Here is a 14,395-nt window from a genome sequence, read left to right as displayed (position 1 = left end):
GTTACCTAGTCTACTATGTTCTTTTCATTTACAATAAAACACAGATTACTGTTCAATAAAATTTCCTTTCAGTCGTACAAAGGTTGTGTTATTTTCTATACAATATACATAATTTATGATAAATCACATACTTTATAACAAAAAACATGATTTCAGATTTACATTTCCTAACAAGTTACTATAATTTATGGTACATAATGGATAATCTAAGTATTCAATGGTACATAATGGATTCAATGGTACATAATGGATTCAATGGTACATTTCCTAACATGACATAAAAAACAAGTAATTTATGTCAGAAAATAATATAAGTATTCAATGGTACATAATGGACGACACACACGCATATGATAAATTACGTTGTATACATGACAAATGATGGTTTCCTCGTCATAAATAACACATAATTTACGAACTTGTTTCATAATTTGTATTCGATGTGTGTTTATGTACGAGTAAAAAATGAAAGTTAAGTGAGAGAAACTTGATATATATGTTTTGAATATTAACCCCCAAATCACGCTAATTGATCTCAGAAAATATACTCTTTCCAAATCTAAAAATTAAGTGAGAGAAAGTGATATATAGATTTGGTTTCCAAATCTGAAAGGATGAGAGAGAAAATCTGTTTTGAAAAATATCCGTTTTCCAAATCTGTTTTGGAAAATATCCTTGATCCGTTACTTCCTATTAAATCTTTTCAGTTTGTAACCTAAATATCTCCCCCAAATCACGCCCCCTGGTTTGGGAAACTTTCCGGATTCATTCCGAAATTTAACAACCCCGGATTTTTTAGACGAGGGACATGGAGGGTATTTATCAATAAAGTATGAGTTATTTATGCCCTTATTGTAAAAGGACTAAATGTCCATATTTTGGGAAGATTGGTCTATATACCTATTATGAAAATGATTTTGGTCTATATACCCATGGACTCTATTTCTAATTTGATTTCGTAGCTTAATGGTGTATTTCAATGAAAATTTCGTTTTCGTGAATAATATTAACTTTCAAGAAATATAAAGTTGATAAATTAAGCACCACGGTAAAACCCATATATACTATACCATTTATACTTAACTTTGTTTTTCGTTCAAAGATCATTTTCTTTGATAAATTTCCTCTCACAACATCTCCATGGGACGCTTCATTTTTTTTTCTCTTTTTTTGATGTTGTTAATAAGTCAAATCCAGGAAATAATATTTTTAATCTAATTTTGTGATCAATTAGGCAAATAGTTAGATGACACATTGCTTTTGCTATAAGAGATAGGTCGGCGAGATAATTTTTCTAACTTCTCTTCTCCCCACGAGGCTATGACCATATCCATCGATAGACTCTATTTTGTTAAATTTCCAATTGTATTTACTACAATAGGGGCTGAAATAGTAAAAAAGAGAAATCCTTAGAGAAAAAAATGGGCTGAAGTAACTTCGGTACTGATGTTCATTTCGCAGTTGCGCGAAAGTTATCCTTTATGTGTCCCGCATTTCGCAATTTCCCGCCCTAAGATGCCCTAATTTTAGAGTCAAAAGAAAATTCCCGCCACTTCTGTGCATTTTCTTTCTTTCATCAACTCGAAAGTTGAAACCCTAGATCGCAATGGAAGAACAGATCAAAGCTGAATTCGAGAAGGTTGGATTTTCTCTCGAAGACGAGGAAGAAATACTGAAAAAATGTAAGATTCTTCTTCTCCTTTTCCACCTTTTGTTTTCCCCATCAATTTCCTGTAAATGATTGTTCAGTAATGGAAAATCTTCTTTCTTTTCTATAGGTCTTACTTTCTGCATAAATTATAAGCTCACACCTTCAGATCTCGTATCTAGCTGGGAGGTTTATTACCTCAACAGGTAAATCAGTTCAATTTTAACTTGAATTTCTAGGGTTTATGATTTGGTAATGGTATTCTTAGTGATGTAGTTGCCTGTTTCTTGTTTTTTCGTCTTTTCTAGATTCGCCCTAGAAAATCGTATTTCAAGTGATTCAAGAAAATCAGGGTTCCTGACTTTTGGTGGCGTTAATATAAGGAATACAAAGTAATCTTGATAACATTTAAGCGGCCATTTAGAGAATTTAGTTTTTTTAGGGTTTATCAACTAGTCGAAGTGTCTGTAGTTGATCAAATTAGGGTTATATCCCAAATGAAGGAAGTTCTGATTATCTAAATTCTAACTTATTGACAGGCAATTCAATGGATCTTCTGTACAGAATGCTCACATGGAGGGTTTCTTGTTGCACTTACAAAACGAGCAAAAAGATGATCTCATCAAAGAGGAAAATTATCCACACATCTACTCTAGCAACGATGTCGATATGTGAGTACTGAAATCAGGGTTTCCATAGTTCTTGCTTATCTACATCTGGTTTTCCCTCCTCAAAAGAATGTTGTTGAAGTAGAAAACAATTTGTATTTATGAAGAACACATAATTAATGTCTCAAAAAATTCTCAAGGCGTACGCATCAAGGCGAGGCAGTCACCTGATGCCTCGAGATATACGTATTTGAACTCGAGACGAAAACGTTCGCAACTGAAGTCACTGGTATTTTGAGTTGTTGGGCACACAAATATTAGTAATTTTGTTTATTAAATACTTGTAACTTTCTATTAGGGTAGTAAAGTATAAAAACTATGCTATGTTTTGATAACATTTTTCTTCAAAAATGCAAATAGTTTACGCCTTTTACGCAACAAGGACTATGCCCCAAGGCGCCACCTTGCCTTGTGAGAGCAAACCGCATTGTTGCGTAAAAACATTGACATAATTTGTTGATTCCATATCGAGTCAATGACAGAACGATAAGTTAGGACTAAGTTCAGGAACAAGGTTGATTCGAGTACTGGCACAAACTCGCATTTTATTTTGCTATTTTGATACTATGCATAAGTTTTAAGTGGACTTCAAAAGATATTGTTCCCTCGTATATTAGGAAATGTAGAAGAAGCCTTGCTCTTCAATCTTCATTGTGGTGGGGATTAAGTGACCTTCTAATATTATTGCGTTCCTAGCTATTCGTTTTTTCGTTGTTAGTTTTCTTTTTTAAATTATTAAAGAGAAATTATGTAAAGCCTGAAATGACCGATATTTTTTTTTTGTAGGCTTCTAGATGACGAACCTTACGATACCAAATCTGGCGTTCTTGGAACTCCAATAGTTCGATCAGAACAAACATATGTGGATTCGCCCGTGACAAATGCACACACGCCTGCTTCTGCGAGACCATCAAAACTTGCCTCTAACCGGATGACCCCTTTCGGGCAACGAACAAACAAGTTTATTGTGCAATTCACTCTTAATAAATCAGAAGATAAAGAAAATGGTGTAAATGGAGAAGATCTTGAAAATCAAGAGGATGATGTCATTAGAAGGGTTCGACCCATTGAAAGGTGTTCTTTGGACATCATGGGCTCACAACCAGAGCCCGGTTGCAGGTTTATGTACGATAGGATCGAAGATAGGGTAAGTGTGCACTTGATGCTACCACGCATATAGTTACCTCTTATCCCACTAGTACGAAGGCTAATTAAGTTATGTTATTTTAGTTTACTTCGATTGAGAATCGTATTAGAAGGCATGCATCTGCGTTTGTTGCTACTGGACTGTATGAGGAACCAGGGGATCCATCAGTTGCTTCACAGGTGACTAGGTTTAATGAATTTTGTTGTACTTGTTTTGTTTCTTAACAATATAACCCCCCTTCGTCGTATTTTGCCTTTCTTGATGATAAACTACTCACAACATATGAATACCTACTGAATACAGTGATACAGATACAGTAATTCTGATCAGTTGGAATATCTTGATATTTGGTCTCTTCATCGAGAAATTGGCCCTGAGTACCTAACTCTGATCTGCAGTTTTCCTTTCTCTGCATCACTAAGTTCCTTTTGCTTCACTAATTGAGTTAATAAGCTTGGTTAATAAAAATAACATGTGATGGATAAATGTTTTTCAGAAACGTACATTTTCTGTTGGAATGGTTTGTTGTGATGGAGAAGGTCGTCTAAATGAGAAATCTGTCTCGCTACAAGGAAGGTATAGAGATTTGTCATGAATATCTATTTGAGTTCCATACTGAGTTTTATGTTTATGAGTACTCCTGACTTGAGCGGTAAGCAGGGAGATGTTTACCTTCCGGCCAAATGCAAGGAAAACATGCATTGGGTTGTGCCCCACCAGCGAGCTCCAAGAAAGAGAAAATAGATGACTGCTCATATCTTTTGATTATAGCATAGTATGATTTCATGGAATATTGTTTAAATTGTCAGAACACCAAAGCCCCTTGATAACCCAAATATGGCCCTACAAATTGTACCAGTCAGTCCTGGACCTCCAGATTCAGCCTATCCTCCCTTCTTGTTCTAGCATTTCTTACTACTGATGTTCAATTCGCTCCTTCTTTAACAGTGTTGAGCATTCTGGAGGGCAACGTGTGCGTCTCGACTTACATAAATTAGCTCATTTTTCTCTTTTCCCTGGCCAGGTAATTTATACATATATATATATATATATATATATATATATATATATAATGGTTTTAGAAGCTCTAATCGACCCAATTATTGGGTTGTTAAGCTCAAAGGAATGTTGTTGTGCAGGTGGTGGGAATTAAAGGGGACAACCCTAGTGGGCACTGTTTAATTGCATCAGAAGTGGTGGATGCTATTCCTATACCTGTTACCCCTGATATGGATTTGCCTCCAGCTAAGAAACAAGCTTCCGATCAGGAATTTCAGCCAAGTTCCCCTACCAGTAATGAGATTAGTCTATCTATGGTAAGAACAATGTTTAAAACCATTATTGAAAATGGTTCCAGCGTAGATATAGAGGAGCTGATTAACCTAGTTGCATCATTAAGAATTTGGGCTAGAGATACATTTGCATCATACCATATGTATCATACCTTGTAATTTCTTACAAGTGTGTCATCACGATCTCAGATGTATCCATGATAGTTGATGCACAGTGTTACTGTGTGGTGCTGCAAAACTGTATATCTAGAAAGAGGGAAAAATGTTGGATTTACTTTTTCGGTGAACATATTACTTGCAAACAAGGTTCTGATGCTTTAGACAGATTATTGCAGCAGGCCCTTTCTCCACAACCGACAACTTATTATTTGAGCCTCTGACAGAGCTTCTTGCTTATGCAAGCAGAAAGCAACCTCAGTTGCTTGTGCTGGTGAGAACCCACTCTATGAGCTTATTATAATATCTATTAATTGGACATTGAAGTTGCAATTTTTGACTCTACAAAAAATTTTGACAGCTTGGGCCATTTGTTAATTGTGAGCATCCAGAAATTAGTAGAGGAACTATTGATAGAACTTACGACGAACTTTTTAATGTTGAAATCCTCAGAAAGGTTTGTGCCTATACTACATTTTACTTTTATTCGTATTTGACAGAATGTTTAGCTTCTAATCTCTTTCTCTTTCCTGGTTCAGTTGCAAGATTACACCAAGTACATGGGTTCTGCTGCGCGGGTGATTCTTGTTCCATCTATACAAGATGCTCACCATGATACTGTTTTCCCCCAGGTACTGTTATTTGCGGATTCAGTCTCTGATTTTGCTCAGTCTGCAAATTGCTATTAATGACACAACAAATCACCAACTTTTCTTAAATTGGATTTGCAGCCAGCATTTGATCTACATCATGACCTTAAGCATCAGGTACAGCCATTAATGTAATATGACATACTTCTGCTTCCAAATGGTTTAGTCAGGAGGAAATGAAGTTTGACATTTCCTATTTGAACAGATATCTAGTATTTCAAATCCAGGGCGCTTTGATGCAAACAAGGTACAGATTGCCTAGTGATGAAACACTTCATATGCCCAAAATATAGTAAAGTTTTGAAATAAAATCTTGTTCAGAATTATTAGATTCTTGTGTTTGCAATTTACCGCTGAGTTTCAGGTCAAGGTAGCTTGCTGCTCTGTGGATATCCTAAGACACCTTAGCTCAGAAGAGATCTCCCGAATCCCAGCTGACAGTTCATCTAGAGACCGAATGGGGAGGCTTGCCACTCATCTACTGAACCAACGAAGGCAAGTATATGCCTTAAAACATCAATTCACTTACACATTATTTCATAGATGGTAGAAATGTTGAAGGTTTATCTAATTATTACTTTCTATGAACAGCTTTTATCCTTTATATCCTCCTTCAGAAGATGTTCCTTTCGATCTTTCTCTTGCTCCAGAAGCACTACGAATTCCTTCGCTCACTGATATTCTTGTATTGCCTTCAGATCTAGCTCCTTTTGTGAAGGTATTGATAAACCCCACATCTTTGAGCACGATACAAGTTAATTATACAAATCGTGATGTCACCCGTGAGATTAAATATGAATAGCGAAGAGAAATAATGTCACTTAACTTTAAGGATTATACAATAAGTGTCTGAAATTCTTCGCTAACAGGTACTGTCTCTTGGGAAGAACGTCGACGGGGAGCAGGAGATCAAGTCTGTCGCTGTAAATCCTGGGAGATTGGCTAAGGGCGTTGGAGGAGGTACCTTTGTAGAACTCACCTACTCCGGGGAGCCAGATAAAACTAGTGCTACCATTATAAGAATGTAGCTTAAGCTTCATGGGCATAAATACACGGGCGTATACATTTCGGAGGATTCTGGCTGGTTTATAAATGAGTTCATGAATACTTAAGTTGTGGAGCTGATAGTGAAATCCATTCTTAGATGAGCTTAACCTGTTCCGACTGCATTACACCTCTTCACCTCAGCGGAGTCTTAACAATCGAAACCCTAGCAATGTTGTTTAGTTACTTTATTTATTCTATTTGGTTGTAAAAGTATTTTATATAGTCAATCTTTTAAATCTCATAATCTATTGCTCGTTTTCATCTTTATTAATTCAGATATAACAAACATATGAAGTAACTGCAAGATTACTGTCGAAAACTAGAAATCATATTGAAGAAGAAAACTATAAATCAATCTGTAATTGTATTATCGTTGCTATTATTCAATCTGTACAGTTACATGATGAATGCCATAACTTCTTTCACATTAAACTCTAGTTCTATAAAGAGTTTCTTCCAAGTTTCAATCCTTTTCAACTATCCAATGAAAGATAATAAAATATTTCTTAGTGAAATAGACCATAAATGAACATCAAGAACTCCATGAACACTTCGAACACCTGCTTCAAGTTCAACAACATTAACACCCTTTGGAGAGCTTTCAAGAATCACCGAAGATATTGACAACTTAGAAGCATAGGGAAGAAGATGGAAATATTTGGGAGATAGTTTTATTACGAAACGCGGGTGGTGAAACTAGTCTAAATGTGAAAATTGGGAGATTGTTTTATTACGAAACGAGGGTTGTGAATCGTATGACTCAAATAAAACCACATTAGCCATTGAAACGAATTAAACATCAAGATTTAGACAAAAACAAACATTTTAAAATCGAGTTAGAGTCAGATTTCATATCCTGACTTTGAATTAAAAAAAACAGACACTACATTAGTGATAAGACACCCTACAATCTTGTAAGACACTCTTGAGTAATAACAGAAAACTCTAGCTTGCTTTAGACAAGAAACAGACCGGATTCTTGTTTACAGGATAATGGCAGATGAGTATACTTGCCTCCATAGTTGGGTAAGATGGTTTCAACTATTCTCTGAAAACAAGTACTCCTACTACTATCATCAACAACTTCATTGCCATTTCCATTTTCACTCCAATCATCTCCGCAAGTTGTTTTATAGAGCAACATATGATCAAGATCTTCCAACTCTATACTCTTGAATAAGTTTTTTCGGCACTTTCGAGTAAGAACATCATCAAGTCCTTGGATAAATAGTTTTACCTTCTCTGCAATTGATTCGACGAAGCAATGTTGTATAACAAGTTTTATATATTCCTCTCTATTAATGCTATGCACACCCATTGTGCTACCCCCAGGACACAACTCCACAATTTTCCTCGCCGAACCAGACTCTTCTTCTATTTCTTCAGTTTCCCAAACAAATGTCAATCCCAAACCATCTGAATCTATGAACTCTGTATCCATCTTTAGGATATCTTTGCAGCTTTTATATATGTACGGATCTGCATCACGTATATCTTCCAAAGTGATTGTAGACCCGGCTAATTGTAAGAAAAACAAACGATCAAATCCAATGCCTATTTGCACGTCATGCATCATCGCTAAACCGATCATTCGACCACAAAACCGATAATATTCAAGTCGTTGAGCATCTACTTTTGTAGAATGATTTCCTGGATTAGGAAAGAGCTTCTCTTGGTTATGTTGATACAACACGAAGAGTGAATTTTGTGGAGTGAATAGATGTTGACATACCAAGTGGAGCCACTCACCGAAGACACAAGGACCTGCAACTAGTTGCTCATTTTTGAACAGAGGTATGATTCTGTTTCGCAAAGAAATGGGATTTGCAAGCCCAACTTGCTCAAATGAATCGACTACTAACTTCGATCTGTCAATGCTCACTGTTTGTATGTGACTACCATTCTGAAGTTGGTCAGGGAACATCATCTTAATCAAATGTCTTCGAGATTCATTACTTACTAAACTCTTATGTCTAAGAAGCCATTGATGACCATCACCTCTCTTGGACCTCATAATAAGTTTATTGATCGAATCTTGGTGAGAATACAAGCAAGAGGAGAGGTTCTTTTCTGCAGGATGATAAAGTTTAGAGATAGCATCTAATTCCTTGAGAACTGAGAGATAATAAGACCACCCATGATTAAACTCACATAGTGTACATCTTGTGTACTCAACTCCATCATCCATATAAGTCAGACCGAGATCGACGTTGTTCAACAGAATATCAAAATCTTCGTAAAAGGGTTTAAGCTCTTCTACATAATACTCATAACAACCATCGTACAGAATAGGCCATGGAGAAGCCACCATAGGAAGAGAGTCAAGCGGCAAATCTTTCGATCTCATATGTTCTTCTATGTTGGTACATATATGGAGCCTAAATAAAGAGAATTGGCTTATATCATTCTCAAATCGTGATTTTAACTCAAAGGGGACTCGGCAAAAGCACGACTCTCTTATCAACTTCATATTCACTACCAACTGTTTTCTGAGCTCATTCATAAACGGGTAAACATCTCGAATTAAACTCAGTGGCGTTCTACTAAAGAAAAGTTCAGTGTTTGAAGAGCCAATTGATTGAATCAAAGATCCATATGTATGACGGCATGAGTAATACAATAAACGTTCGGATGTTGTTGTTGATTTGTCACGGAGAAGCTCGCAGAAACCTAAAACTATCATAGTTAATTGATGTTGTTTATAGATAGGGAAGGACTGAATATTAGGATAGATGAATAGATGAATTGATTCCTCGGCTATCTCTTTATTATTTAGATAGGGAGACTGGTATAAATAGAATATATGCTCTGGCATTTCATAATATTGGAATAGATAGAGGTGCTCTTTCTTCTTACGGTCATTAGGGATTATACTCAAATACTCCTTAAGATATTCTAGAAAGTATTTTCCTCTACTCTTTTCATGAATATATTCATCATTGCTATGATGAGTAAGGCGGGAAATAGATGCAACCAATTTTCTTAGAAGTCCAACTGCTCGCTGATGGCACTTCTTACTTACATAATCACTTACTCTTGTATCAATGAATTCAATATCGGGTATGAATTCAATTTCTTGTAATTCTTCATTATTCATAGGATATCCTTCCATCATCTTTGGTAATTAAATAAAAGAAAAGAAAGGTTGAATCTTATAACTTACATAGTGAAGCCCCAATGATGGAAGTGTGTTTATATAGCAAACCACAAAACAAAAACACAAAGAGAAGGGATCATGTATTATTATTACATGAGATTTGACTCTCTTGCCTAGACATACATATAGAAATTCATACTGTATGATCCCTCGTTCTTCTCTTTTTATATTAGTAAGAAAAGTTGTCCCTTTTCAACAAAAAAAAAAAAAGAAAAGTTGTCCCATTTAACAAAAAAAAAAAAAGAAAAGAAAAGTTTTCCCTATTCCACAAGGAAAGGGTTTCCTGAAAAAAATAGAAAACCCGCCAACCACCCACAGATAAGCTTTACAAAGTCAATTTTCATTTTAGTCCTTGAGATATTGTCTAATTCATACGCGGTCTTTGTATAAGAAGAGAAGTTGCCCCTATCCTCCCACACCCATAAGGAATCATTATTTTAAAACAAACCCCAAAATCTGTGACCAGATAGAGAAAAACCACTCTTCATCATAAATAAAAAAAAAAAAATAGAGAAAAACCACCACTCAAAAAAATAGATGTAAAAAAGAAGAGTTAATTCTTATTGGGCCCCCTATTTTGTGACCAGCTTCAAATATGGCCTCCAAATTTTTGTAAATTCAAATATGACCCCCTATTTTCACACAAATGTCATAACTACCCCTCCTATTAATGTATTTTCAAAATAAAATAAAAAAGAAAACCTAAATTCCACCTCACATCCCTCTCCACCACACATCTCTCTCCAACTCACCTCTCTCTCTCCAAGTCACCACTCTCTTCTCCAACGAAGGTCGCCGGCCGGAAAATTTTCCGGTTGGCGACCTTCAAAATTTAATTTTTTTTTCACTCATCTCTCTCTCTCTCTAAATTTTCTGGCCAACAACCTTCATCGGAGAAGAGAGTGGTGACTTGGAGAGAAAGAGAGAGAAGTGAGTTGGAGATAGATGAGTGGTGGAGAGGGAAGTGAGGTGGCATTTAGGTTATTTTATTTTGTTTTGAAAATACATTAATAGGAGGGGTAGTTATGACATTTGTCTGAAAATAGGGGGCCATATTTGAATTTACAGAAATTTGGGGCCATATTTGAAGCTGGTCACAAAGTAGGGGGCCAAATAGGAATTAACTAAAAAAAAACTCGTTTTTAATCTTTTTTTTTTTTTTTTTAAATGTCGATTACATATATAATTATATTGTCAACAAAACAATCATATTTTTTTCATAATCTCCTTTTTACCCTGCAATGTTGACAACATATATAAGTATCAATATAACAAAACACAATGTTTTGTGTTGACTGGGACAAGTCGAAAGACAAATCTGATCGTTCGTTGCGTTTTTATTGCATCCTCACCCTTTGATCTATTACCCTCCCTAAAAATAACATATTTCGTCACCCACCAAATGAAAGAAAGTAAATAAGATGATGAATCTGGATTGTTCAATCCCCTTTATTTTATTTTGTTGGAATTTTTCAAAATTTAAATGTTGGGAGGAGCCAACAGTACAACGAATAGGTATGATGCATTTTGTTGTTTTTTTTTTTTTGGATTAATTCAAACTTCCTGTGGACACATCCCTTGTGAATGGATAAATATCCATTAGATGGTATCTCTTGATGCCATATAAATCAATTGCTCACCATTCCACACATATAAGATAATCCAACGTACTCCTACTTTCTCTCTCTATCTCTCTGTTTTGGTTTTCTCTTAATAAACAAAACAGTAAGGTGTATGTTATTGGGTGTGTTAATTATACAAAATTCTTTGGTAAACTCGAAGTCGGTTCTTTGGCATTATCAATTATATTTCAGAGTGTTCTCGATTTTGGTCAAGGCGTGCATACTTTGAACCAAGATAGTTGTTAAGACTTCATCGTATCCTGAAGGCAAAATTCCATACCCGTTGTGTACTCGTGGTTTTACCAGAAGGGGGCGAATTTCTGTCTAAAAGAATCGATATAATCGAGCTTTGAAGTTTAGTGTACAACATCATTTTTCTTTTCTGTTTTCCATTTCAAATTAGTAACAAATTTTACAACATATTTAATCTACACTATCCAAATCTCTGTATTCCACCAAAAGAGCTTTACAACCCTTCCTCTTCCTCTCATTAAAATGGTGACCAATACGTGGATAACCAATATTTTTTATATGGACAACTATTTTCGCGTCCGGTACTAATTAATTATATTTGACTTAGTTGACTTTGATTTAATAAGGGAACAATTCTATAAGGACTTGAATATTAACACTAACTAATTTGAGAGTTATTAACAAATATAATAATTAAAAACAAAAAATTTTATTGTCATTCATCATCTTCTTCTTCTTATTTTTGTTATTCATTTACGACCATTAAAAGTAAAATACAATTTCTACCACCCCAAGGTCTCTTTCTAAATAGACATTCGGCACAGGATTTTCCTTCACAAAGTTCTAATCCACCACTAACAATGCCTTAATCATTCTCTTTTCAATTTAGTCCCGATTGGTTCTTGAACTTGAAATTGTAATGAATTATAAGGGGAAGAGAGAGAAAGAGGAAGAAGAAGAGAGAGAGATAGAGAAGAAGAAGAAGAGAGAGAAAATAGGAGAGATTACAGGAGAGAGAGGAAGAAGAAGAAGATAATTTTTTTTTGGGAGATTTTGACATGCACCCCCACTATTATATTAATATTTGGACTACACCCCCGTTTTTTTAAAACTTTTGATTTATACCCCCACGTGAACGGAAACCGTCAAGTCGAAGTTAAGTAGAGTGTGAGCAAAACCCACATACAAACCATGCCGATTTTGCCCCTAGATACATTGCTATGTGCATTTTTCTTTTACTTCTCACCCAACTTTCTCTCTCTCTCTCGTCTTTTTTTTTCCTTCTTGGTCATCATCTTCTTCTTCTTCATCATCTCGTTCTTCTTCACCATCAATCACCCTCATCACCACAACCACCTTCTTTACCCACCATTAACAAAAACCACTATCACTACTCCACCTTTGCTAATCACCATCTTCATTTACCACCACATAGGTCTAGAAATAAAATCTTGAACTAACTCATATATAGTTTGGTTGATTTGGAGAATAAGTTTCATATTTGCTCTAGATTTTTCCAGTGTCTTCCTCTTAAACTACAATGCCTAGGCAACAATATATTATTCTATCACTTCCACCTCATCTCTTAGTCACATTGATCAGACTTCACAATTAATCAAATTTTAAGACCAAATAATCAAATGGGGAAGAAATTTACGAACATCTTCGACAAATTCAAAATATACGAACATTGGTCAGATTCCGCAACCAATAAATTTGATTCTATCACTCCTCATCCTTGCCCAAGAACCATTTAAATGGAGAAGAAATTTTGCCTTCAATCACAAACCCCTAATTTCCATTCAGTTAAACCATGATGTATCGAACTTGGAAAAATTCAAAATCTTGGTTATGTTCTTCTTGACGGTATTGTTCATATTCGTCAATCCTATGTTGTTCCTCATAACGAATCTTCTGATCAAGTTTGTTTCTCTCTCTATCATCTCTTTTTATTTTTGTGTTATGGCTATCTAATTAACATTTACTGTATTTGGAATTGTCGATTTGTGGAAGTTAATTAGGGTTTGTATGCTTTGAGGAAAATCAGGATTTAGGTAATTTCATAAGTTTGTATAGGAAGTTTTTTGAATCCAGAAAATAACTGTGTCAATTGCCATTTGCCAAGTTTGTTCTTTAGATTGCCATTCCCTCTAGGTAAAGTCATGTGATGATCAAACACCCTAGCATGGATTCATCTAGAACCGACTTTAGAGAGAGAGAAAAGGAGAGCCTCCATAAGTCAACTTAGAGCATATGAAGGTTTTAGAATTCAAACCACTCTAAGGAGAGATTAGAGTTTGAGAATGAGGAAACCCTAACCTGGATGGAAAAAAATTAAGGATGAAGTAGGCTTTAAGTTTTTTTTGATAATTAGTAGCCTTTAAGTTTCAACCATTAGATCTTGTGAATGGTTGAGATCCATTAGATTAAAAAGGGGTATTATCGTCCTACTTCGCACATGGGCTTCGCACACGCGAAGTTAACCTTGACTTAACGGTTTCCGTCCACGTGGGGGTGTAAATCAAAAGTTTTAAAAAAACGGGGGTGTGGTCCAAATATTAATATAATAGTGGGGGTGTATGTCAAAATTTCCCTTTTTTTTTTAGGTTTGAAGGTCGCTGGCCGGAAGTTTGGTCGGCCGGTGACCCCTGCCGGAGAAGATGATGATGTGGCGTCTTAGGTGACTTGGCAGAGAGAGAAAATGAGATGGAGGAGTGAGAGTAACGGAAAGTTAAAGATAACGGAAAAAAAAGAGGCCATATGGGAATATTTGCTAAAGTAGAGGGCTGGATGGTCACAATGTTGGGGGCCATTTGAGAAATAACTCAATTATAAATAACTAGTAACCACATGCACATAAATAACCAATGATCCAACGACACCAATCTAAACAACACCAATCTAAACACCTCCATTCTTTTCATTCCTTCTTTGATCTTCTTCTTCGCTTATCTGTAACTTTTTCATCAAGTTCTAGTTGTTGTTTGGATAGGAGAAATAACATTATTAGGAGAAATAACATTATTAGGATTTGG

At 35.5% G+C, this 14,395-nt stretch overlaps 2 protein-coding genes across 3 annotated transcripts; one reads left to right on the top strand and one right to left on the bottom strand.

The window, feature by feature from the left end:
* Positions 1 to 1,184: 1,184 nt before the first annotated feature.
* POLA2 (DNA polymerase alpha 2) lies at positions 1,185 to 6,849 on the top strand. 2 transcript variants are annotated; one of them, XM_086635175.1, is made up of 16 exons: positions 1,185 to 1,682; positions 1,779 to 1,854; positions 2,188 to 2,319; positions 3,103 to 3,463; positions 3,547 to 3,642; positions 3,960 to 4,039; positions 4,412 to 4,487; positions 4,603 to 4,779; positions 5,081 to 5,185; positions 5,273 to 5,368; positions 5,451 to 5,543; positions 5,643 to 5,678; positions 5,767 to 5,808; positions 5,926 to 6,056; positions 6,153 to 6,279; positions 6,431 to 6,849. In XM_086635175.1, exons 1-16 carry the CDS (start codon positions 1,607 to 1,609, stop codon positions 6,587 to 6,589), a joined length of 1,863 nt encoding a protein of 620 aa, XP_086491301.1. In that variant the 5' UTR covers positions 1,185 to 1,606; the 3' UTR covers positions 6,590 to 6,849. The 2 variants fall into 2 exon arrangements, with proteins under 2 accessions (XP_086491301.1, XP_086491302.1); XM_086635176.1 differs by having other exon boundaries at positions 1,663 to 1,682; positions 2,213 to 2,319.
* A 714-nt stretch (positions 6,850 to 7,563) lies between these two features.
* LOC147542562 (E3 ubiquitin-protein ligase UPL5-like) lies at positions 7,564 to 9,720 on the bottom strand. The gene has a single exon (XM_086635311.1). The coding sequence runs from the start codon at positions 9,718 to 9,720 to the stop codon at positions 7,564 to 7,566; it is 2,157 nt and encodes a 718-aa protein (XP_086491437.1).
* Positions 9,721 to 14,395: the final 4,675 nt, after the last annotated feature.

This window comes from Eschscholzia californica, unplaced genomic scaffold (assembly GCF_041429995.1).
Source record: "Eschscholzia californica isolate CP2 unplaced genomic scaffold, dmEscCali1.0.p SCAF_4, whole genome shotgun sequence".
Taxonomy (NCBI): domain Eukaryota; kingdom Viridiplantae; phylum Streptophyta; class Magnoliopsida; order Ranunculales; family Papaveraceae; genus Eschscholzia; species Eschscholzia californica.
The sequence above is the reverse complement of the archived record's forward strand: the minus strand, read 5'-3'. Positions and strand labels throughout refer to the sequence as shown.

Excerpts from the sequence above, each read along its gene's own strand:
- POLA2 (XM_086635175.1), top strand. The coding sequence starts at position 1,607 with ATGGAAGAACAGATCAAAGCTGAATTCGAGAAGGTTGGATTTTCTCTC. Across the intron at positions 4,040-4,411 it reads TCTGTCTCGCTACAAGGAAG|TGTTGAGCATTCTGGAGGGC; the intron begins GTATAGAGATTT and ends CTTCTTTAACAG. Across the intron at positions 5,544-5,642 it reads ATGATACTGTTTTCCCCCAG|CCAGCATTTGATCTACATCA; the intron begins GTACTGTTATTT and ends TTGGATTTGCAG.
- LOC147542562 (XM_086635311.1), bottom strand. The coding sequence starts at position 9,720 with ATGGAAGGATATCCTATGAATAATGAAGAATTACAAGAAATTGAATTC.